This window comes from Bactrocera tryoni, chromosome 2 (assembly GCF_016617805.1).
Source record: "Bactrocera tryoni isolate S06 chromosome 2, CSIRO_BtryS06_freeze2, whole genome shotgun sequence".
NCBI classification, from domain to species: domain Eukaryota; kingdom Metazoa; phylum Arthropoda; class Insecta; order Diptera; family Tephritidae; genus Bactrocera; species Bactrocera tryoni.
In genome coordinates this window covers 52,624,133-52,650,511 of record NC_052500.1, presented here as the reverse complement: position 1 = coordinate 52,650,511, position 26,379 = coordinate 52,624,133, and the positions used below count along the sequence as shown (strand labels likewise).

Here is a 26,379-nt window from a genome sequence, read left to right as displayed (position 1 = left end):
TTACAAGAAAGATTTCACATTTCGTTTTACTCAAGAAGAACGTGTCGCGGTCTTGCCTCAATAATTCACTAATTACAAATTGAGCTTAGAGCGCAAAAAGAAACGAATCAACGATATGAAAGAGAAAATCCTTTATGGTAATGAATGATCTGACAATGAATGATCTGACAATGATTTACAAGGTTCTTTTTTATCCATATTTGGCATAATGAAGGACCGACGTTCTTTACGTTTCAAATGGGAATTTTCGTGCAAAGTTTTGTTTACCATATGTACATATTTAAAAGTTCAGGATCAAATTAGTTAACTTTGTTGCTTGCAATATTTTTGTTCTTGGCAGTCTAGAAAATCTTTTTGCTGGCTTAGAACATATACTCGTAGAACTGATGAGGCTAGTTCAGATAATGCATGTTTTGATAGTAGATATTGTCAAGATCGTGGTTACAAATAGTTTTGCCGCCAAAAGATATTTAAAAATGAGATTTTACTAATGATAGTGATTTCTTTTATGATTTCAGTGCATTAATTACAAAAATTTTCAGAAATTGCTAAACTTTCATAAAAAGCAAGGTTTTTTTTTGATAATATTTTATGTGACTCACCTAATGCTTTTTAGCTTCTGATTAGAAAAACCCACAGCCACGTGTAATTTAACGTGAGTGAGAATTTTATGCATTTGAGCATGACAAATCAAAATGTTCAAAAGAATTCCATAATGAATTCGCAAAGATTTGAGAGCAATCAAAAAACCCACGCGCATGCCAATATTTATTTTTAGACACATTCTCTTCATATGCTATGCTTTTTGCATTGTTTTGATATTTCCCATTTACTTTAAAAGTCTTCAATTCATTACCTCCTTCACTTTGTGGTGCCTTTCGCTTTTATCAAAGCGATGAATCGTTCTTTGAGGACTTTTTTTTTTATAGAAAAGTGATATATTCTGGGTGCATTCAAAAAGTTACGCAGTTTTGATTGAAAAAACTCTTTATGAACTGCTTCTACTTATGAGCGTTATATTCAAAAGTGTAGCAGAAAATAATATTTAACTCTAAGCACTTTCGCCTTTCTCATTGAGCTAACTCAAAAACATGATTTTGAACACATCAATCGTTTCTTTAGAAGTCGTTTATTTTGTACGCATTCGTTGCCAAGTCAGCACTATGCAGTGGATGACTCATTAAGTCAATGTTTTGAGTGGCTTAAAATTATATTTCAGTTCATGTGTGAAAGCTCGCATTGTTGTAATGAAGAACGAAGTCTTGCGGTATTTTTATTGATTTTTTTTTTTATTGAAATTGAAATGAATTTTTGATGACTCATGCCCAGCTCTTGACCGATGCTACGACTGCTATGTACTATGCCGGTCTCTTTCGACCAATTCAGCGATTTTATCGCAATTTTCGACGACAGGCCTTCTGGAGCGTGGCGCATCTTCGACCACCTCTACACCAGTACGAAAACGTTGAAACCAGCGTTGTGCGGTGAAAATGGAAACTATATCGGGTCCATAAACTGCACAAATTTTATTGGCGGCTTGAAATGCATTTTTGCCTTTATCGTAGTAGTACTGTAAAATATGCTGCATTTTCTCTTTATTTTGCTCCATGTTTGCGACGCTATAACTCACGAACGACTTAAAAGAAACGACAATCAATCAAACACGTGTTAGAGCTTTCCAAAAAGGTATAGCATGACCCGATGCGATGAATAAAACTAGAACTACGCGCTTTCAGCGCCAACTAGCGAAAATACCGCAAGACTTTTTTGACAACCTAATATTTGACCGAGTAGACCACGTCCAGCACGCAGTGTAGAAAATTTAGCAGCCGTAGGTAAGACTGTTTGCGAAGACCGTTGAGAGTCGATTCGGTGCCATTCGCAGCAACTCGGACTGACTTATAGAACGATTTGGTGCATTTTACGTCGAGATTTTAAATTGAAAGTATACAAAGTACAGCTTGTGCAAGAACTGAAGCCGTTCGACCGTCTCAAGTGACATCCCTTCGCTCTATGGGCTTTTGGAAAGTTCCAAGAAGATTCGACCTTTTCAACCTGAAGGGATTTAAGAACTGCGATTTCATCCAGAAAAACCAACAGTTTGACATGGTTTGTAGGACGGTGGAATCATCGGTCCATATTTCCTTCAAAATGATGCTGCTGAGAACGTAAACATCAATGGCGACCGTCTATTTGATATCTGAAATTAAAGCTCTTGATCTCGGCGACATATGGTTTCAACAAAACGGGGCACACATCGCATCAATCAATTGATTTTTTGAGAGAATACTTCGAAGTCGAAATATTCGAACGAGGCATCGAAAATTGGTCTCAACGGATGAACCGTAGCCGACGTTGACGCGGCCAACATTTGAAAGAGATAATCTTCAGAAAATAAATGCCAAAGAATGTTCTTTCGAATGATAATAAACATTCCCCATTAAATTTGAAGTTTCTGTGTTGATTTCTTTAAAAAAGTAGGGAACCTCGAAAAGCATCACCCTTTAATATTGAAGACATTTAGTAGGGTAAATATATAAATATTCGAATGCATTTATGACATGGCATGAAAGGTATAAAATATGTTCGCTTGAAGCAATCTAATCCCAGACGGACAATCATACACTGGATTTTACGCCATACTGTATGTATTCGTTGCTATACATTAGCGAGCTGAAAATAAATTAAATAAAAGAGAACATAATGTGAAACAATAAAAAGCAAATAAGAACCGGTTGTTGCCACAGGCACAGCTTAGTTTCATCTGCTATATTTTTTTCGACTTTTTTCTTTTGTTCTACCAAATATATCGAACGCCAGACGTCACTTCCAACTCAACTCAAGTAAATATCAGCTCGTTTGCCACTTAAACTTTGAGAATACTGAAGTTTGCGGCTTTTAACCTGCAGGCGAGCGACTACGCGTTCCGTTCGTTAAACAAATACACTAAAAATAACAACAATACTACATGCATATGTACATTCACCTATTTTATCGCAAGTCGACACTAAATACTTCTACCGCCTTTTATAAATATATATACGTATATTTCTGAATATTATATGTATATGTATTTGTATGAGTGCGCATACTTGTAAGCATACATACATATGTACATATGTTTCTGCTGACCGCTACAAATTGCTTTAATTTTTCTTTTTATACATTTTCTGTTCTTTGTTTGGCACTCTTAATGAGTTTGCGGCTTTTGGTCAAATCATTTATTTTTGTGTTTTTTGTTAAACGCGGATACGAGTAAACCAAAATAATTAACAATTAGACAAGTTTTAACAAAGGAAACTTAGAAATACACACACTTACATACAAATATATATTTAACATTTTTTCTTACACAGAACAAAGAAATCAAGTCATATCGCAATAAAAATTTATTCATTTAGTTGAAAAAAAATATATTTTTATTTTATGAATAAGATAAGTACATACATTAGTTGTGCTTTTGTTCTTGCTAAGCGGCATGCCGCATTGCATAACATTTATGTACTTATGATCAATTGTTTATTAATAGGTGAGAATAGCTCACAGTCAGCCAAACATGACTTGTTGAATTCCTCCCAGGCTTCTATTTATGTACGTAAAACTGTTTGTTTGTCTTCATTTAGTTGTAAGACGGCGTGCGATCGGTTACCGTGCTTCGTTCTGAAGATCATAGCGTTATTGTTAGAAAACAGTGAAGCGTGTGGCAGCTTAGTTTGTTGTGTTTACCTTTGGCTTAGTAAGTATTGCATTTATTACTTCGATAATTTTACAACAATTGCTGCTGTAAAATGATTATACTTTTACAAGTACATACATATATGTATACTGTCCATAGCAAAAATCCAAAACAAGAAAAACTGCACCCAAGCAATAATAGTAATCTTCACAGTTGCATTTCTGTAGCAAAAAAAGGATATAAAAATATTTTTATTTGGATTGTTATCGGTCAGTTCATATGGAAGCTATATTCTGTAGTGGTCCGATATAAACAATATGTTCGGAGCCTGTAGCGTTGCATTGGTCAATAATGTGTGCCAAACTTTGTGAAGATCTCTTGGCAAATACAAAACTTTTCCATATAAGTCCTTCATTTTTATACTCTCGCAACAATGTTGCTAAGGAGAGTATTTTAGTTTTGTTCACATAACGGTTGTTTGTAAGTCCTAAAACTAAAAGAGTCAGATATAGGGTTATATATACCAAAATGATCAGGGTGACGAGTAGAGTCCAAATCCGGATGTCTGTCTGTCCGTCCGTCCGTCCGTGCAAGCTGTAACTTGAGTAAAAATTGAGATATCATGATGAAACTTGGTACACGTATTCCTTGGCTCCATAAGAAGGTTAAGTTCGAAGATGGGCAAAATCGGCACCCTGCCACGCCCACAAAATGGCGAAAACCTATAAAGTGTCATAACTAAGCCATAAATAAAGATATTAAAGTGAAATTAGGCACAAAGGATCGCATTAGGGTGGGGCATATCTGGACGCAATTTTTTTGGAAAAGTGGGCGTGGCCCCGCCCTTTACTAAGTTTTTTGCGCATATCTCGGAAACTACTATAGCTATGTCAACCAAACTCTACACAGTCTTTTTCTTCAGGCATTTCCATATACAGTTGAAAAATGGAAGAAATCGAATAATAACCACGCCCACCTCCCATACAAAGGTTATGTTGAAAATCACTAAAAGTGCGTTAACCGACTAACAAAAAACGTCAGAAACACTAAATTTTACGGAAGAAATTGCAGAAGGAAGCTGCACCCAGACTTTTTTTAAAAATTGAAAATGGGCGTGGCCTCGCCCACTTATGGACCAAAAACCATATCTCAGGAACTACTCAACCGATTTCAATGAAATATTTTATATATATAATATTTTCTTAACACCCTGATGACATGTACGAAATATGGTTGAAATCGGTTCACAACCACGCCTTCTTCCAATATAACGCTAGTTTGAATTCCATCTGATGCCTTCTCTGTATAATATATACATTAGGAACCAATGATGATAGCGGAATAAAACTTTACAAAAATACGGTATTTGAAAAATATGTAAATGACGTATGTATAATGAAATCTCGATTATCACTTTATCATGCGAGAGTTAAAATGTTCGGTGACACCCGAACTTAGCCCTTCCTTACTTGTCATCGTTCAGTTTGTCTGACAGCTCTACGCGTTAGTTGACCGATCTGAATAGTTTCCCCGGAGATTGTAACGCTGCCTTTGATAATAACCCATTCCAAATTTCGTGAGGATATCCTTTCAAATAAAAAGCCTTTCCATAAAAGTACTTGATTTTGATCGGTCATCTTGTGTGGCAGCTCTATACGATAGTCGTCCGGTATCAGCGATTCCGACAAATGAACAGCTTTTTGGGAAGAAAAGCACGTCTGTAAATCGTTCATGTCGATATGTCAAAAGTTGAGGGACTAGTTCGCGTATATACAGACAGTCGGGCATTACTTAATCAGTTGGTCACGCTTTTATTTTATTAAACAGGTTAATTTCCCCGATCCTCGGCCAATCATAGTAAAACACATTTTTTAGCAAACATCGTTTTTATCCCGTAGCAGAGTGCACGAGTGGTTTCAACGTTTTCAAAGTGGACATAAATGACGATCAACAATCAAAATCTGTGATCACCAGAAATTCCAACGAAACTGTGCATGAATTCATCAAAAATCAGCCGAACATTTGGGCTTACGAAAGGTGTGGGCACGGTTTGTTCCGCACAAATTGACTGACGACCAAAAATTGTTCAGAATCCTACATTCGAATGTCGATTATTTGACCAAAAATCACATTTTAACCATTAACGGCACCGTGCGACTTCTTCTTTTTCGGAAAAATGCATTTGCTCATGAAAGAAAAGAGTTATGCAGACGTAGAGGCCATTCAAAAGGCTTGCACCGGCAGACCGGCGGCCATACCGGCCAACGAGTTAAAACACTCGTTTGACATGCTTTTGGACCGTGGAAAAAGATGTATTGAAGCAGAAGGAGACTATGTTGAATAAAATAGATTGTAAAATTGTTTACTTTGGAACCCACCTTGTAGTAGGTTCCATTTCTCCAGACCAAAGCCGATTACAAAGGGAAACCTTGGATCGCGGTGCGAACTTTGTTTAAATTATATTATCGCTTTTGAAAATGCTTAGTTATTCCATACCTCTATGAAAACTCAAATTCCCCTAGCTTTTGTGAGCAATCAAAGTAATTATCATAGTGATTCACAGAGACAAATTCCGGTCGAAGTAAAATCTAAATTAATGGAATTTTTAATTACTTAGATTCTAAATTTCTTATAGAATTCAAAAATATTTCGAAACTTGTGCAGGATTTTTCAATGAGACTGAAATAATTCCTTAAAAGTAAGCACACTAATTTTTAAGGAAAGGCAAATTTTTTCTTTTGCAGAAACGAATTCGATGAACACAATTTTCGAGTACTTTTTCCACTAGATCAAGTCGTGTGTCATGAAGAGAGTCTGGTCTATTGTTAAAGACCAATGACTTCAAATAACTCTACAAGAATTAGTCTAATAGTGTTAAATCACAACATTCAATGTCACAGTTTCTTGAAATAATCGAATTTCTAAACTTTTTTCGCAATAATTCGGTTGCTGCAGGTGCTACGTGGCACGTAGCCCCGTATTGTTGAAACCAAATATTGCGGCCATAAGAAGTTGGTTATCGTCGATCTATGCAGCTGTTCATTAACAGTAACGGCGTTACCAGCTTCACTTCCAAATCAGTACGGATCGATGATTCCACCAGATCGAAAGCCACACCAATGAATGTAATGGCTGTTCACCAATAATTTGTGGATTTTCTTCGCACCAGAATCGACAGTTTTGGTTATTTATTCACTCAGTTATAGTGAGCCTCATTCGAGAAGCTGATTTTCTTTAAAAAAATTTTGTCTTTTTTCACGTTGTTTCATTGCAAAATCAGCAAATTTTCGACGTTTACTGTGGTCCAATAGCTTTAGTTCTTGAGTGAGAATAATTTTATACGTATGCAAGCCCAAATCGTTTCCAAAATGGCTCTGGTTGTGGCTTTGGATGCACTTAATTCTTGAGAACGTCTTGGAATCAACAAATTGTGGTCTTCAATAACACTTGTCTGAACAACAGCAATATTTTCATTATTTCCTGCGTTTCTTTCTCTAGTTGGCACTTGAACATTATGCAATGAAAATGTACGCTGGAAATTTTCAACAATTCGAGTACAGGTGAACGATTATTACGACCATAAAATCGCAAAAGCGCACGAAGAGTTGCAATTGGAGAATAATTATTTTGATAATAAATTTGAATACTTTGTTGTTATTGCCTATATCTTTCTAAGATGAAATTAAAAACGTTACTAAATAAAATGAAAACAAAAATTACAGATCATCACATACTGAAAGTGGCCAAAACGACACTTAGAAATCATATCATCCCTATTAGAAAACTCGGCGAATAAAGCTGTCGAACAGAATAGGTCAAAATAAAAGATCACTGGGGGTTTAAAAACTAAGTCGTTTATATGTCTTTTAATTCATTAAGGCAATTTTATTCACCTAGTTGAAAACGAATAAGATAGTTCCTTCATTTAATCGAAAGTGTTGTCGATATCACATCAAATGATGTGGAATTTATTTTATCAACTTTGAAACCAAAATGTGACATATGTACGTTCTAGAAAATATTCTTTTGCATCTAAATAATTTTTATTTTAAATTTATTAATTTACTGATCTTACTTTGCTTTTCCTTTCAGAACACAAAAATTTCAAAACAGCATGAAGGGTTGGTTTGACGCTTTTCGTGACGACGGTGGACCCACACTATACTCATTCCCAAATCGTACACCGGTGACAGGCGATGTCTCCATTGTTGCCGTCTCTGTTTTATTTGCAACATTTTACGTTGCTTTTCTAGTGATATTTCCCGGTGTGAGAAAACAGGTAAATATTTAAATTTCAATATTCCCTTAGTTGTCAAGCTTACATAAATATAGCCTATATGTAGTACTAAAACCTCATTAGAGCTAGGGGCCATACATTTGAGAATAACGGTATTCAAATTACTTTGTTATTCTACACATAGAGTTTAACTGTTATTTGATATATATAAAAGTTTACGAGCATTAGCTTAGTTTGTAGCTCATTAGTATTTTATTATCCACTTTTGCTGTGTTCATTTAATGATTTGAGTAAATCCCAGAATTTAAGAGGAAAAGTGAATAATGAAATTTATTTTCGCTTTATGCTAAAATTAGTAAAGCCGCAGCGCATTGACTTATACTGTTTCTTTATCTTTGCTAATGAAATACGAACTGACTAATAACCGGTTTTTATTAGGTTGATGAAACAAGCAATTTGTGTCTAAATTGGGAACAAAAGTCGAGACGAGTAAGTTTGAAAATAGCAGATACCTCGTTAGGAGAGGGAAATGTGACTACAAATGTGTGGTTTAAGAAAGGTCCGAAAACACGATTAGCTAAAAATATGAAGAACTCTGCCTTACCTTTTTTTGTAGGAATTTCAGAGTTTTTTCCTTAGTATTAAGGCCGTCAGAGCTTCTATAAACCCCCTTAACGATCGTAAGTGTTAAAAAAAAAACACAAAAACTTACAAAGGCTAACAAACAAAACTTAGATTCTTCATTTACATATCCCTAAACTTTATTAAACAACATTTTGGAAGTAATCTTACTAACTTTAAATGCTTTTCTAACTTTTCGAAACGACTTTTTATACTCTCGCAACAATGTTGCTAACGAGAGTATTATAGTTTTGTTCACATAACGGTTGTTTGTAAGTCCTAAAACTAAAAGAGTCAGATATAGGGTTATATATACCAAAGTGATCAGGGCGACGAGTAGAGTCGAAATCCGGATGTCTGTCTGTCCGTCCGTCTGTCCGTCCGTCTGTCCGTCCGTGCAAGCTGTAACTTGAGTAAAAATTGAGATATCATGATGAAACTTGGTACACGTATTCCTTGGCTCCATAAGAAGGTTAAGTTCGAAGATGGGCCAAATCGACACACTGCCACGCCCACAAAATGGCGGAAACCGAAAACCTATAAAGTGTCATAACTAAGCCATAAATAAAGATATTAAAGTGAAATTTGGCACAAAGGATCGCATTAGGGAGGGGCATATTTGGACGCATTTGTTTTGGAAAAGTGGGCGTGGCCCCGCCCCTTACTAAGTTTTTTGTACATATCTCGGAAACTACTATAGCTACATATGTCAACCAAAGTCTACAGAGTCGTTTTCTTCAGGTATTTCTATGTACAGTTCAAAAATGGAAGAAATCGGATAATAACCACGCCCACCTCCCATACAAGGGTTATGTTGAAAATCACTAAAAGTGCGTTAACCGACTAACAAAAACGTCAGAAACACTAAATTTTACGGAAGAAGTGGCAGAAGGAAACTGCATCCAGGCTTTTTTAAAAATTGAAAATGGGCGTGGCGCCGCCCACTTATGGACCAAGAACCATATCTCAGGAACTACTAGACCGATTTCAATGAAATTCGGTATATAATGTTTTCTTAACACCTTGATGACATGTACGAAATATGGGTGAAATCGGTTCACAACCACCCCTTCTTCTAATATAAAGCTATTTTGAATTCCATCTGATGCCTTCTCTGTATAATATATGTATATGTACATTAGGAACCAATGATGATAGCGGAATAAAACTTTACAAAAATACGGTATTTGAAAAATATTTAAATGACGAATAATGAAATCTCGATTATCACTTTACCATGCGAGAGTATAAAATGTTCGGTGACACCCGAACTTAGCCCTTCCTTACTTGTTTCTATTTAGAATTACACTTTATAAATAATCTTACTAACTTTAAATGCTTTTCTAACTTTTCGAAACGACTTTTTTCTATTTAGAATTACACTTTATACGAGATAGCTCTATGTCACTTCATCTATCGCTGGAAAAAGCACTTAAGGGCGGTTAGAAATGAAATCAGAAAGTTCTTTGTCTTCCTTATTTTCTTATCCAAATAATAATCCGGTTCCCATTGAGTTTAAAATTACTTAGAAGCAGAGTGTTTTCATGTTAACCTTTGGCTTCATAATTTATTTTGGTTCAATTGATTCGCAGTTAGAAATTGCTATTTCTCAGGGACTAGATTTTAATATACTATAAACTGTGTCAGATCTTCTCGATTTAGGGCGAGGTCTAGTTTCATTATGTATAAGTATATCATCTAATCGTTTCAAAAATAATGGAAACGATTTTGACTTTGTTATATTTTTTAATCAAATAGGTGGAATTAACTATTTTAAGACTCTTTCTATTTTACTTACTGAGTTTATCACATCTAACATTTTTATTTAAAAGGAACGAAATAAAAAATGTAATATACTCCTTAACTTTGTCGGTTCTTACCTGACTTTTTAAAGAAATTCCCTTATCATAATCGCTTAATAGTAGTTCAAGAGGTACTCTTCCAAGATCTAATGTACTTTTCATTGCAGTACTAATTCAAACGAAAATTTTAGTCATCAGAGGGCTCGTCAGCCTCTTCACTATCTTTTCTGTTTGTATAGTTAGTGCTTTCCTCATCTTATACCATCTTCTTCATTGACGGTTTCTTGATCCGCAATCTAAATCATTTAGACCTTAACATAAAGATACTGCATATTAATAAAATCGATTAATGGTATAGAAAAAGATATATTCCACTAGTTGCATTTGATGTTTCTTATATTCTTTGTCTTCCTGGAGATGTTCGCAAATGTTACCATGTCTATTTCTAGTTTCAACCCAACGACTTATCTCAATGAATATTAGCACGGAGTCTACTAATATCTTGGACTTTGAACCAATATTCCCGACTCGACTTCTAACAATAGCAGGATAGTAGACATCTTCGGAGGATATTATATTTTCTACATTCAGCTGTCAGTTCAATATACATCTAATAGGCAGTCATAAGCTAATATGCTGTATTAGAACAGTAAGGTTATACCACTTTATTAAGGACAGACTCCCGATTCTTAATATGAAGTGGATAATTTCATTACTAGTTTCCCTAATTTTTTGGAAAAATCGCAGAGATCAAACACAGCGAGTTTGTATTCAATTCGAGGACTATTTAAGATATTTTATAGCATTAGAGGGTGATGTAACTGTATTGTTCTTCGTTTAGAGAGAGAGAAAGTAATATTCCTCGAGTTGACAGTTAGTCATATTACTTTCCCTGTGTGTCCTTAAAACTTCAAGTGGTCACTCTACAATCTCTGTTTGATGGATTGATTGCTCGGATTTTTGTTTACTAAAACAAGAAAAAACGTTAACTTCGGTTGCACCGAAGCTAAATACCCTTCACAGGTGCATTTCTGTTAGTAACTATGTGTTCAGTTTGTATGGAAGCTATATGCTATAGTAATCCGTTCTAAACAAGTTTTTTAGAGATTACATTGTTGCCTTAGAAAATAACATATATAAAATTTCGTGAATATATCTTGTCAAATGTGAAAGTTTTCCATACAAGAACTTGATTCCGATCGTTCAGTTTGTATGGCAGCTATATGTTATAGTGGTCCGATATCGGCCGTTCCGACAAATGAGCAGCTTCTTGAAGAGAAAATGATGTTTGCAAAATTTCAAAACGATGTCTTAAAAACTGAGAGACTAGTTCGTATATATACAGACAGACGGACATGGGTAAATCGACTCAGCTCGACATATTGATCATTTATATATATACTTTATAGGGTCTCCGACGATTCCTTCTGGGTGTTACAAACTTCGTGACAAACTTAATATACCCTGTTCAGGGTATAAAAATAGTTAGGTTGGGTTGTGGCATTTACAAATTCATTTTGGGCTCTTCGACTTTACCAGATACGAATAATTGCTGAACCAGAGACAGAAAATATTAGAGAAAATAAGTATACTGGCCTGTGAGGTGATATATGATCAATGTTCTAAGCTTTTGTATGGGAATTTCAGATCTATAGTCAAACCACTCTGCATTTGTTGAAACATTAAAATCTACTTAAGCGCAATTTTGGAACATTCTAAAACCCATAGACATTTCGTATCTTAATTCGTGGTAGTATTTATGAGAAAATTGATTGCATGTAATTATCATAAGCCTTTAATTAATTTTAACAACACTAAAATGGAACATTCTAAATCTCAACCAATTACCGGCAATCAAGCCGAAAAATGACAACAGCGCTGAATGACGCGATAAAAGGTTTCCGCGTCAAAGAATACGAATATAAGGCAAAGAGAAACACCACAAACTTGTAATTGTTAATTAATTATTTTTTCGGTTTTCTTGTTTGACGGTATTTTATTTTGATTATTTATTTATTTATTTTTCTATTATAATATGGATTTTGGATATTCTTATTGAATTGCTCTTTTTGATGAAACTTGTTCGTTTTTTTATTGCAGAAATTCACCACATTTTCGACAGTCACTCTCAGCTTGTTCGTGGGCTTAGTCATACTAAGTGAGTAGCTATGCAATCAATTTTATATATCCATAAACATACATACACATGCACTGAGCAAATTCAGCTGGTTGACACAGGCAGGCGCCTGCGCGAAGGCACGGTCGACCCGCGTGTGATTTATACTCGCTAGCACCTCTATTTATTTGCGGAGTTTTATTGCACACTTTTTCGACTACAAATGACCGTCTATTAAATCATTAATTTGTGTGTTATAGTTGAAGTTTATGTACTTATTTTGGAATTTTTTGTTTCACTTTAATACAAACAGTTACGCGACTGGGCTCCGCTTGGCATGTGGCGCACACAACCATCATAGCGCCGTACAAGGCGTTCTCGCGTGAGAAGATGCCGTCGCGGATAGGCACGCATATCGGCCTCATGCACGTCAATGTGACGTTGACAGGTAAGCGAAAGTGTGGGAGCAGGTATGAGTGCGGGTGTGAATATTGCATTTTTTGAAATGGGTGGGGAATAATTCTGTTTGTGTGACATTAGGGTGGTACTTAAATGAGTAAAAAATGCTTAAAATCTTAAACTACTCGTAACTAAGTTAAAACAAAATATAAAAAAAATGTTCAGTGTTATGAACTTTAACCCTTCTGCTACAAATCTTTGAAAGTTTCTATAGTGACCAAAAATCTATATGCGTTTTAATATATGCCCGATCACACTTATATAGATTGAAGACGAGAAATTAATTGAATTTTTAAGGACCATCCTAATGCAGTGTATATATTGAACCTATAATCGCACCTAGTTCTCTCATCAACACGAATGTTTTGTATAAGAATGAAACTTTTGTACCAAAGAAATATTTTTCGAAGTTTTAATGGCGAAAAACACAGGACTCTATATCTGTTTCTATATAGCTAGGGAACTAGTTGTGATGCAGAAGCATTGGGACGACGAAGATGTAACAATAAAAAGAAAATTGAAGTTCTATAACGGTTTTAAGTTTATTTCATGAAATGATTATCTACAGTGGTCAAAGGTCTCACTGTTTAAATGGCGTAAGGTACCATTTACATTTTTGCAACATATTGAGTTAATGCTTTGAAATTTCTTCGAGCAAATTCACAGATAACTCTATATTGACCTTTCGAAATAAAAAATTGGATTCTCTTAATACCGTAGCCGATCGCCAAAAATCCTCCAAAATAAGTTGTCTGGGGGGGACGAAGATCTTTCTGATTGAAAATGTCTTAGATCCAAAGACCATAAATATCGTTTATTTCAATTGATTAATACAAGATTGGAGGACTAGTAAACATTTTCTCCGTTAAGGAACTTAAGCCTAGGGCTTGGATGAGGACGGAGTAAGCTTCGGTACATTTGCAAACACTCCTAAAATGCATGAACATTTAGAAACTTAAAAACTAATAGTTTTTACTGCTGCTGGAGAAGTACACTCCATTCAGCTTTGAGCGGATGACATGTAAGAATAACTTACTTCACAAATGCTGGGTATTACAAGTATATCTAAACCCAGATTTCCGGATTATTGGAAAAAGTATTCGCGTCTGTTACGTCTTTGAAATTTTTTTGCTGCAGCTTGATATAGTAGATAACAAACTTCTAACCTTTGACAAGTCCAATTCAATATGGACTCGTAAACTGAATATTACACATGAATTAAAACGCCTTTCTAATTTAATATCTATACTTCCTTAACAAAAATTTAAGCGAGAGATCGTAACTTGAAGTTGAACTGCTTTAGTCATTCTTAATTTTGACTAATTTTTATAAATCTGTGGAAAATATTTCAGTAGCGATCTCTAATGTTCTAGAAAATTAAATTTAAGGGATTTGCTTAGAAAACCTTATACTATGGTCTCTTTACCTTATGGACTCTACAGCTCGAAGGCTTAATATGATCATTAGAAAAATAATTTACTTCTACTCCTATCTATTTTCCTTTACTAAATTATTGGGATTCTAGAGGTAAATGGCTTCGATAAGTTCAGGCAAAGTTTATATAAGCTTTAGTGGTGTTTTGGTTAAGGATCTTTGTTACTCAGATCAGAACGGCTTATTTTTTTTTATCAAAGAAATACGTTAAAAATATCAGAAGTAACAAAGACTATTTCTTCTTCTTTAATGGCGTAGACATCGCTTACGCTAGCCAAGCTAACACAGCGCGCCAGCCGTTTCTTTTTTTCGCAATTTGTCGTTAATTCCAGCTACCAAGTGCAGCCTGGTCCTCTCCAATGGAGTGGAGGTCTTCCTCTTTCTCTGCTTCCCCCGGCGGGTACTGCGTCGAATACTTTCAGAGCTGAATGTTTTTGTTCATTCGGGCGACATGACCCAGCCAGCACACCCGCTGTCTCCTAATTCTCTAAACTATGTCAATGTCGTCGTATCTCGTTCCATCGAATGCGATACTCGCCGTTGCCAATGCGCAGATGATCACAAATCTTCCACAGAACCCTTCTCCCGAAAACTCATAACGTCGTCTCTTCAGATGTTGTCATCATCCATGCCTCTGCACTATACATATATGTAGCAGCACGGGATTAATGAGAGAGCTTTATAGAGCCTTTGTTCGTCCAGAGAGGATTTTATTTCTCAATTGCCTACTCAGTCCGAAGTAGCAACTGTTGGCAAGAGTTATCCTGCGTTGGATTTCCAGGCTGACATTGTTGGTGGTGTTTACACTGGTTCTCAAATATACGAAAATATCTACGACTTCAAAATTATGACTGTTAACAGTGACGTCTCCCTGTGGGTACGGGGGGACCCCCTCAGGGTTCGGGGGGGAAACCGAATATACCCGCGGTAAGCTCAACTGGTCGTAGCTTCGGCTACAAGGTCATACCAAAGACTTTAACCTGGTACCACGGGGAGCAGTAGCCCCTGGAGTTCGCTCCAGTCTGCTCATTGGGTTTGGCCCTTTGTGGAGTTTCGTGGTGGCTGTGATTAAAACCCAAATCGCGGGAAGAACTGATTTTGTCAGTCGAATGTGGAGTTGCATTTCAAACGGGTGCCGGACTCAAAGTACGGCAAAGGTTTTATATGGGCCTCGAGCGCTACCAAGGTGGTTAGTGTGTCCATGCCACACTACCAATTGGTACTGAAAATGTTTACCCAGTTTTCGGGGCGCTGATCGACGCATTGTATTGATCCGTTGTGCTTTTGAGCACCGTGGAGTTAAGCTGTCGACAGCAGGATCCCACGTTAAACACCATCAGACGTTGTCAACAGTGACGAGAGAGCCAAGTCGCGAGTGCGACGACTATTTGTTTGATGATAGGAGATTTTTCGTCTTGCCCTCGTTCACTGCCAGGCCCATTTGCTTTGCTTCCTTATCCAGACTGGAAAAAGCAGAACTAATGGCGCGGACAATGATATCAATATCATGGGCGTACGCCAGCAGCTGTACACTCTTATAGAAGATTGTACCTGCTCGATTAAGCTCTGCAGCTCGAATTATTTTCTCCAGTAGTAGACTGAAGAAGACGCACGATAGGGAGCCTCCTTGTCTGAAACCTCGCTTGGTATCGAACGGCTCGGAGAGGTCTTTCCAGATTCTGATGGAGCTTTTGGTGTTACTCAACGTCAGCTTACACAGCCGTATTAGTTTTGCGGGGATACCAAATTCAGACATCGCGGCATAAAAGCAGCTCCTTTTCGTGCTGTCGAAAGCAGCTTTGAAATCGACGAAGAGGTGGGGTGTGTTGATTCTTCTTTTTACGGGTCTTTTCCAAGATTTGGCGCATGGTGAATATCTGGTCGGTTGTTGATTTTCCAGGTCTAAAGCCACGCTGATAAGGTTCGATCAGTTTTTTTACGGTGGGCTTTAATCTTTCACATAATACGCTCGATAACCTTATATGCAATATTTAAGAGACTTATCTCACGGTATTTGGCGCAGATTGTGGGGTCTCCTTTTTTATGGATTGGGTATAGCACTCTTAAATTCCAATCGTTGGGCATGCTTTCGTCCCACCATGTTTTACAAAGAAGCTGATGCATGCTCCTTATCAGTTCTTCGCCGCCGTGTTTGAATAGCTCGGCCGGCAATCCATCGGCCCCCTGCACTTTGTTGTTCTTCAGACCGGTAATTGCTATTCGAACTTCTTCATGGTCGGGCAATGGCACGTCTGCTCCCTCGTCATCGATTGGGGAATCGGGTTCGCCTTCTCCTGGCGCTGTGCATTTACTGCCATTCAGCAGGCTGGAGAAGTGTTCGCTCCATAATTTAAGTATGCTCTGGGCATCGGTCACTAGATCACCTTCTGTAAGCCGCGGCATTTTTTCGTGTCGGCCAGCTTATCAAGCTCTTCGTACCACGCATTTCAGCCTCTTTCTTTTTCTGTCTGCAAATGCATCTCGCTTCCCTCTTCAACTTTCGGTATCTATCCCATCCCGCACGTATTGTTGTCGATTGTAACATTCCTCTCAACTCCGACACGACACTTCTCATCGTACCAGGTGTTCTTTTAACTTTTCTGAAAACCAATGGTTTCGTTTGCAGTTCTACGTAAGGAGCTTGAAATGCCGTTGTAAAAAGGTTTGTTTCGAGTTACTGACTATTTAGCATTGGCATCATCAACAAATTCAGAAGCTTTTCGTTACATAAATTCTACTATGATGTTTAAGTCCAATTTGATATAGAAATATAAGAGATAATGTCAAATCACTTATTCAGAGGTGGTTTATCTTTTGTAAAAACCAAAATTGTATACTTGTAGCTATTACGAAGAGGGTCAAGTAAGGTCATAAAACTGGTCAAACATCTAGAGCGACAGGAGCGCCAAATAACTTTATTTCACCTATTGTCATTTTTACACCGCATGTTTTTTAATTGTGTTTCTCATATGGTTTAATCCCCAACTTTTGTAATAAACGTCATTGCCAAATCTATCAGCCGTTTTATGACTTTTGTGTGCTCAAAATTTCCAGCACTCGATTTGTACGGATTAACCACTTAGCTTTTGCAAATTTTATGCGATCTTTTGTTATTTAGTACTATTGTGGGAAATATCAATTTTTTCTTTTCAAACATTTCTTCAAAGACTTTGCACGGTTGCAAACCCATAAAAATGTTGTAATAACATAATTGTCATAATCCGATGTATTCACAACAAGTGGCTTTATATGTGTAAATATGTATTCCGAAGCTAAGCGCAACTTTTGTAAACATAATCACATCACCATTTAACGGTTTTTGTTATTTTAGTGTCCTCTCTTCATCACACTCCATTCACAACCACGATTTGCTTTGATGTTTTTCGTCAACTCAAATATTTATCCACCTCTTGCAATGGGATTTTATAATTTTCGAGCGTGTGTGCTCTTATTTATTATTTGTTTTATATATTTGCAACGAATTCGCAACAATGTTTTATCATGATTTATTAGATAATAAGACATTTCTTCTCTTTTTCGAACAAAATTTTATATGTTTTACTTTGCGTAATTTTACCTGATCAAAACGATGGTTTCGTCAGGGAGTTCGCATTGAGGTGTTAATTTGTAAAACTACCAACACATTTGTATAAAATATATGAAGCGTGTAAAGAGTGAATATGGAGCTATGTAGTTGGAGTATGCGAAAAGTGCTAATGAATTGATTCTATAACTTATATATTGCTCAATTCAGATGTGTTAAGAAATTATTAATAAGATTCCGCATATTAGCGCATATTAGTGTCACCTTGATACATCTTTATGTACTCAACTTAAAAAATTCTACATACCATTCGATTCATGCAATAACAAAGTTTTACTTTCTATATTTAAAGAACTCTGCCGATAGAAGCGGAACCTCAAAATTTTTGTCATAGGTTGGGGTACCACATCATATTTTAGTGTATTTCAGAACTGTCTCAAAAAAGCTTGGGGATGACATATTCGGTGATCGGTTACTAAGTATATTAGCGACATCAGTTAACAGACTTTAGCTGATAAGATTAAAATGTCCACTCTCATGATTTTAAATGTCTACGTTTCTGTGAACGTTAGATCGGACCTCCTGATCCACTCTAACCAATTCTATTCATCAAAGAAATACTATGCTATGTTAGGTTAACTTAAAAGGTTGACTCAAAAGCAATGTTTTAACCTTAGTCTTGTAAAAACTGGACAACGGAGAAGAAATTGCCTGGAGCGAATATTTATTTGTACTTTGTTCGGTATAGTTAACTCTTTGTTGAGACAGGAGGCGAAAGATAACGTTCAGTGCATTTTATCATCAGTCAGCCACTTGAATATACATACATGTGCGTATAGAAACTGAATTTTGGGCATTTTTAGATACTTTCCCGTACTGTTTCATAGATTTGACCAGCAGAAGCTGGCATTAGAAGTAGTCCAGTTTAAGCCGAGTTATGTAAATATTTAGATCGATTTGATTTTTGGTAGCTATTCAGTACAGAAATTTATATTTTAGACCCTGATGAGGTGGAATAGCCTTGGTCTGGTACCCAAGATTCCCACTGTGTTATAACTATAAAGTACTCTGCCCACTAGTCTGAATATTTCACTTTACCTTGACTTTGTACTAGTCAACTAGCATTAGTACTAGTGTACTAATTTACAAGCGTCAAGGCTGCATTTTTTATTATATATCAGTCATGTCTCTTCAGCAATCATAGCTAAGTCTACTAGCTAATTTCATGAATCATCTAGTTAATTTCTATTTCACTTAGATACTTTTGATTTGGTTTGAGCTTGTAAATGAGGCAATTTAATCATCACAATGAAATTTTTTTTTTTGTTTTTCAACTTCTGGCAACATTTCGTTCAACAACTAACGTATCCACAACCAACTATTACAAGCGCGTGCTTGTCTTAACAAAATGAGCAGTTTTTTCAGCAATTCATTTCATTTCCGCCTTCGGCTGGCGGCAGACAGTGTAGCGACTTGTCGGCCTGCTGAACTGGCTCAGGATGTTGAGTGCGCGCGTGAACATACCAAATGTCTACCGACATTAGATCCGCCTGGATCGTGGGGTTGCCGCTTTTATCTGACGTACGCAAATTGCTTGACAGCTGTAATGAACGAGTACGAAGTACGAGTAGAAGTGCTACGCACTGTGCGCCAAGCAATAATTATTAATTTAATGTTTTCCTACATGCATCCATTCAACTTTAAGCCTCGTCATGATTTTGAGTGGTGATTAAGCAAAAATTGATGGTGGCAGCCAAAAAAGCCACTTGTCGCGATTGCTATTGGTTCGCTTGTTTGAACCAACTGTTGACTGCTGGCGGTGCGACCGCTCGATTAGTTGGTGGCTCGGCGTGTTGGCTGGTTGCCTGCCTGATGAGTACGCACTCGTGTGAAGTGTGTGCAAAACGCTTTTTATATTAGCTCTTTTGTTTTATTTCATTTATTATTTTATTTCGTTTTTTTTTTATTAGTGAATGATTTGCATTTCAATTTCATATTTTATTCGCTAAATAGTTGCATAAAAGCAAATTTGATAAAGTGTTTGCAAAAGGCACACAAAAAACATTAAATAATACAAATTTGAAAATCGCTTGAAAACAACTTAAGATTGGGCACACTTCGCATTTGACAAGCGCTTTGATCGGCCGGCGGCGGCGGTCTATTGCCAAATAAAGACTTCGTTAACTTTGTGACACCTTTTGACTGCTGACAGTTGCGCTTCTGCCAGTTTACTGATTTGCGTCATTTTTCACCATCTCAAAGTGATTGACAACTTGAAGATTTGCTTATTCTTTTTGCAATTTAATATTTGAGTAAATTGCATGTTATACTAAAATGCACATAATGAAGAAACAGCAACAACAAAGGTTTATATTTTTAACAGTTTTTTATTAGTAAGAAAAGTTGTGGTTAAAAACAATGTACGGCTAATCACATTTGATAGACGATAGTTTTGGCTTAAACCATCTATGTCTTAATTACTTGTTCTTTTACGCATCGGCGTTATACAATTTGACTACCGGGGCTTTAAAAATCCTATAAAGAGTAGAGTCATATCAGAACATTATCAATTACCCGAATATATTTTAATAGTGAATTTACGATCAGCACTCTACATCAGTACAGTGCGCGACTACGGCAGTCGTCACAGCAATATACAAGTATATTATCCAAAAAAATTAGTTACAATTCAGACCTTCGACTTTTCTTTCTGTTTTGATTGAAGATCTATTTACAACTTAAAAAATAATACGAGGGCTGCTATATATATTTCTGGCCTAATAATGAAAATAGGAACATTTATCAACGAAAATGGTTTTGTTGTTTTTCAAAATATTCTCCATCAAGATTTATACACTTTTGCATGCGCTCAAACCAATTTTCGAAGCACTTTTTCCATTCCGCTTGAAACACCTCCAAAACATGGTTTTTGAATGCTTCAACAGCATCTTCTGGCGACGAAAATCGTTGATCACGCATTATTTTCTTGATGTGTGGGAATAAAAAGAAGTCATTGGGTGCCAAGTCAGGGCTGTACGGCGGATGACCCATTAATTCGACGTTTTGGCCGGTCAAAAAGGCGCTGATTTGAGCCGATGTGTGAGAGCTCGCATTGTCATCTTGCACAATGATTCGTCTTCTCTTGTTCGTTTTTCGAATTTCTCCGAAGACTTCAGGCAAACAAGTGGTGATGTACCACTCAGAATTGACCGGCCTACGTTGCTCAAGCGGAACAGTCGCCACAGGACCAGTTTTGCCGAAGAAACAGGCGACCATTTGCTTCGAAGTGCTTCTTCCACGAACAACTTTCGTTGGATTTGGCTCGTCTTGGAAGACCCACACGGTCGATTGCTGTTTTGTTTCGAGCTCATACACATAGATCCATGATTCGTCACCTGTGACGATCTTATAAACGTCTTTTGAAGCATCGCGATCGTATTTTTTCATTATTTCTTTACACCAATCCACACGAGCCTTTTTTTGAGCGATTGTCAAATTGTGCGGTATCCAACGAGAACAAACCTTTTTACCGGCCAGGTGTTTCACAATATCGAATGTATGCTGATGGGAGAAATGCATAGGCATGCCTCTATCTGAAGGTATGTTACATGACGATCTTGCATTATCAGTTCACGTACGCCATCGATGTTTTCTGGCACAACGGCTGTTTTTGAACGACCTGCACGGAATTCGTCTTTGAGCGAACGTCGGCCACGATTGAATTCGTTGTACCAGTTTTTCAGAGTGCTATAGGATGGTGATTCATAGCCATACAAAGATTTTAGTTCATCGATGCACTCTTGTCGTGATAATCCACGTCGAAAGTTGTGAAAAATGATCGCACGAAAATGTTCACGAATTAATTCCATTTTTTGGCCGAGATGAATTTTTTAATTCCCTGTAAATAAAACAATTCACGATTAAATGACAAAACGTTCTGAGTGATGTTATGCTAAAAAATGTCAAACTTTCCAATGGAAATATCAGATTGCACCTGGCAACACTTAGTGTTGCCTAGGCCAGAAATATATATAGCAGCCTCCGTATTAACTGTTTGCGAACGATTTTCATTGAGAGACTTTTTCAATCTTAGAAGTGCATGCGAAAGGTTGATTTTCCGAAAGCAGGATTATTGCTTTTTAATTTTACCTTATTGGGAATTGAATCCGTGCCTTAGAGTAAATTGGAACAGAGGTTTCGTTTTTAAATGAGACAAGTCTTAGTTGGAGCAAGAGAAGCTATGAGAGAAGGAACGTTTTGACTTAACATGAAGTTTCGAATTGGATTCAAAGTACTTAATTTTGACAGTACGGGTATGGTAGTTAATAGTGAAGATAATTTTATATAATTTGTGGAAATTTAAATACGCAAAAATTTATTTGGTGTTTATTCTGCTCAGCTTTATTCGTAAAAAGGAAAAAAGTTTATGCAGCACTTCACTCCGTCTTATACAGAATTCACTGTAAATAAAGGAGAAGGATTCTCTTCATTAAATTGTTTGTAGAATATCTTATATTTTAAAACTTTACTTCTGAATATTCTTCTCAGCCAAATACCTTCTAGTATTTATTTAAAAAATGACACAAAATATACTTTGACTTGTTGAGTAAAGCGAAATTAACAACATATTTGTTTCAGATAATGCAATTGATATAATCAGTACACAACAATAGTTTTTTGTTTTCATATTGTATTGCATTAGGAAGGTTTATTCCACTAAGACTGAACCATTGAAAATTCTTCTCTAACATCTGATTAAAGATAAAAAATTTGAGAGAAACTTTCTTAGTTCGGAGAGGGCTTTTTCATTGAAGCTGGTGGTATTATTCGGATTCAAAGATAAACACTTATTCATATCCTTGTATGTATAAAAATTTTTGTGAACTAAAAATTTTGGAACTAATAAATAAATCGACCGATGGATTGCCGGCCGAGCTGTTCAAATACGGCGGCGAGGAATTGGCAAGGTGCATGCATCAGCTTCTTTCTAGTATATGGTCGGATGAAAACATGCCTGGCGACTGGAACTTATGTAAGTGTGCTCTGTTCAATCCACAAAAACGAGGACCCACAATCTACGCCAATTACTATGTTATATACCTCCTTAATGTCGCATTTAAGGTCTTATCGATCCTAGTGTATGAAAGACTGAAGCTCACCGTCAAAAAACTGATAGCACCTTATCAGCGTGACTTTCTACTTCTTTACTGGTGTAGACACCGTTTACGCGGTTATAGCCGAGTTAACAACAGCGCGCAGGTCGTTTCCTCTTTTCTCGATATGGCATCAATTGGAGATTCCAAGTGAAATCGGCGTGACTTTAGATCTGGAAAATCTACTATCGACCAAATTTTTACCAAGCGCCAAGTTTTCGAAAGTACCCTTGAAAAGAAGATCGAAACTCACCATCTATTCGTCGATTTTAAAGCCGTATTCGACTGCATCGAAAGGAGGTGACTTTATGCCGCTATATCAGGACTTGGTGTCCCCGCAAAACTAATATGGCTCTTTAAAATGACGTTGATCAATACCTAAAAATCAGTCAGGATCGGGAAATACCTCTCTTAGCCATTCGATACCAAGTGCGGTTTCCGACAAGGAGAATTCCTGTCATGTGACTTCTTCAATGCGCTCCTGAAAAAATTAATTCGAGCTGCAGGACTAAATAGAGAAGGTACAATCTTCTATAAAAGTTACTGGCGTATGCCGATGGTGTTGATATCTTTGGCCTCAACAACCGAGTCGTTAATTCTGCTTTTTCAAGGCTGGATAAGGAAGCGAAGCGTATGAGTCTGGCAGTAAACGAGAGCAAGACGAAATATCTCCTGTCATCAAACAAACAGTCATCGCATTCGCGACCTGGCTCCCACGTCACTGTGGACAGTCATGCCTTCGAAGTAGTAGATAATTTCGTTTATCTTGGAACCAGCACTGACAGCAACAACAATATCGGTCCAGACATTCAACACTGAATCACTCTTGCTAACAGGTGCTATTTTGGATTGAGTAGGCAATTTAAAAGCATGTTTTTTTTTATCGAAGAACAAAGACCAAACTCTACAAGTCCGTCATTATTACCGTCTGTTAATATGGTGCCGAGGTATGGACAAGGACAACAAACATCAGATTAGTCGGCGTTAGGAGTATTTGAGGGAAAGATTTTGCTGAAGATTTATGGTCCTTTGCGCTTTGGCGACAGCGAATTCCGCATTCGATGGATAACGGCGGCTACACTGGCTAGGTCATGTTGTTCGGAGCACATCATCTCTAAAAGTATGCGACAGTGGAGGCAGAAAAAAAAAATCAAAAGAGATCCGTATTTAAAAAATGTTTAATTTTACCTAAAATGTTAGTAGTTTTTGGTCTGATAAAAACTGATAGATTATTGAAGGGAGGACTGCGTACAGAACATGTAGAAAATTTTGAAAAATCAGTGCAATAAATGCGAAAAATTTTAGAAGAACGTGTTTAAAGATAAACTGATAGAAGTAATTGAATTGATTGGCTATGTTTTAGAAGCCTGAAACTCAGAAATATTTGAAATATTAATTTAAAAAATGAGTATAGTCTTAAAGGTCGAACTATCGAAATATGTATATTAATCGCTAGTTTATAATGGGTTGTCAAAAAATTCTTGCGGTATTTTTATTGAATTTTTTTTTATTGAAATTGAAATGAATTTTTGATGACTGATGCCCAGCTTTTGACTGATGCTACGGCTGCTCCTATGCCGGTCTCTTTCGACCAATTCAGCGATTTTATCGCAATTTTCGACGACAGGCCTTCCGGAGCGTGGCGCATCTTCGACCACCTCTACACCAGAACGAAAACGTTGAAACCATCGTTGTGCGGTGGAAATGGAAACTGTATCGGGTCCATAAACTGCACAAATTTTATTGGCGGCTTGAGATGCATTTTTGCCTTTATCGTAGTAGTACTGTAAAATATGCCGTAATTTCTCTTTATTTTGCTCCATGTTTGCGACGCTATAACTCACGAACGACTTAAAAGACCCAACAATAAATCAAACATGTGCTAGCGCGTGAAATGAGCTGTCAAAGAAGGTATAGCATGACCCGATGTGACGAATGAAACTAGAACTACGCGCTTTCAGCGCCAACTAGCGAAAATACCGAAAGCCTTTTGACAACCTATTATTTACAGCAATTATGAAAGTTTGCAATTTGAACTTTTTCTTATAGTCGGAGGAGTCAATACCGCCGCTTTTTATGACGTGAAAACTATATATAAGGATACGGCAACTTTTAGTGTTTCGTTGCGTGCTTCAACATTTGTGAAATGGAAATTTAATTAAACACTGTAAACCGAAAAAATTGGTTTAAAAAACGGCAATGACTTATAAATTGTTAGCAATATTTTAATGTTGCGAGTGAAGCGGCCAATTTAAATTTCACGCACAAGCTGTCTTAAATTATAAAATTGAGACACGCACCCATTACGAGTTGGCATGCCATTTTTACTTCCATTTCCATTTCCAATTTTCGTTGTTTTATGATTTTTCACTTCGATAAAGACTAGTTTACAGTCAGGAAATGCAACATAAATCGATTAATCCATTGTCAATGACAACCGGGTACATACTGCGACTATACTGTAATAAAAAAACAACAATGACAAACATGTCAAAAGCACCAAAAACAGACAGGCAGTGCATTGCCTGAGCATAAAACAACAAAAACGCGCAAAATAAATGAAACAAATACAAAAGCAGCTACCATAAATGCCATAAATGTGCTAAAACGCTTGCCATTGAAATACTCTTGCTGCGCATAAGAGTACGCATAGCAGCACAAATGAGCACACACACACATACATGCAGAGCGGCAAGCCATAAGAGCTTTGCAACTCTAAAAACCAAAAGCGCGCCGGCAAGCTAACACTACAAAAACAAATGCAAAACAATATATTTTTTATTAAGAAATTGTAGTTTTCGCAGTGCGCGCGTTATTTTACGCAAATTGAAAAATTCAATTAAAACAACAACATGAATAACAAATCTATAACATCAAATTGAAAAAAAAAATCAAAAAAAAAAAAATTAAAATAAACAGGAAATATTCATTGACAGCTGCTGGTAGGCCTCAATCGGCGCATGCGGAACAACCGACGCGCCAAACACAAACGTGCGTGTGCCGCCAACTGCTGGCAAGCGGCAAGCGGCTGGTTTGGCGCTATGTTGCGGTAGTCATTCATATAGGTCGTGCGCAAAATGAGTGCGTAGTTGTCGTCAAGTGAACAGCACTTATGCTGCTACTTGCCGTTGTTGTTGCGCGCAGTTGCTATTATTCAACAATTTTTGCATTTGCGCCGACTTCATGCCAACGACCTCCAATAATTACGCATACGCCATGTTGTACATGCGGCCACTCGACGTTATGCTAAAAGCAAATTACACATGCAACAAAAACAAAAACAACAATAAACAGTGTTAAAATCTACAAAAACAAGCATGCTTAACAAACGCATTGG

General features: G+C 36.8%; 1 protein-coding gene across 1 annotated transcript in view; it reads left to right on the top strand.

Moving 5' to 3' along the window:
- The window catches only part of LOC120768600 (dual oxidase maturation factor 1), a 51,114-nt gene that overhangs the window by 2,052 nt on the left and 22,683 nt on the right, over nucleotides 1-26,379 (top strand). The window contains exons 2-4 of the mRNA XM_040095362.1: nucleotides 7,769-7,955; nucleotides 12,437-12,494; nucleotides 12,766-12,900. Coding sequence (XP_039951296.1) covers nucleotides 7,791-7,955; nucleotides 12,437-12,494; nucleotides 12,766-12,900 — 358 coding nt within the window. The 5' untranslated portion in view covers nucleotides 7,769-7,790. The remainder of the gene's footprint in view (nucleotides 1-7,768; nucleotides 7,956-12,436; nucleotides 12,495-12,765; nucleotides 12,901-26,379) is intronic.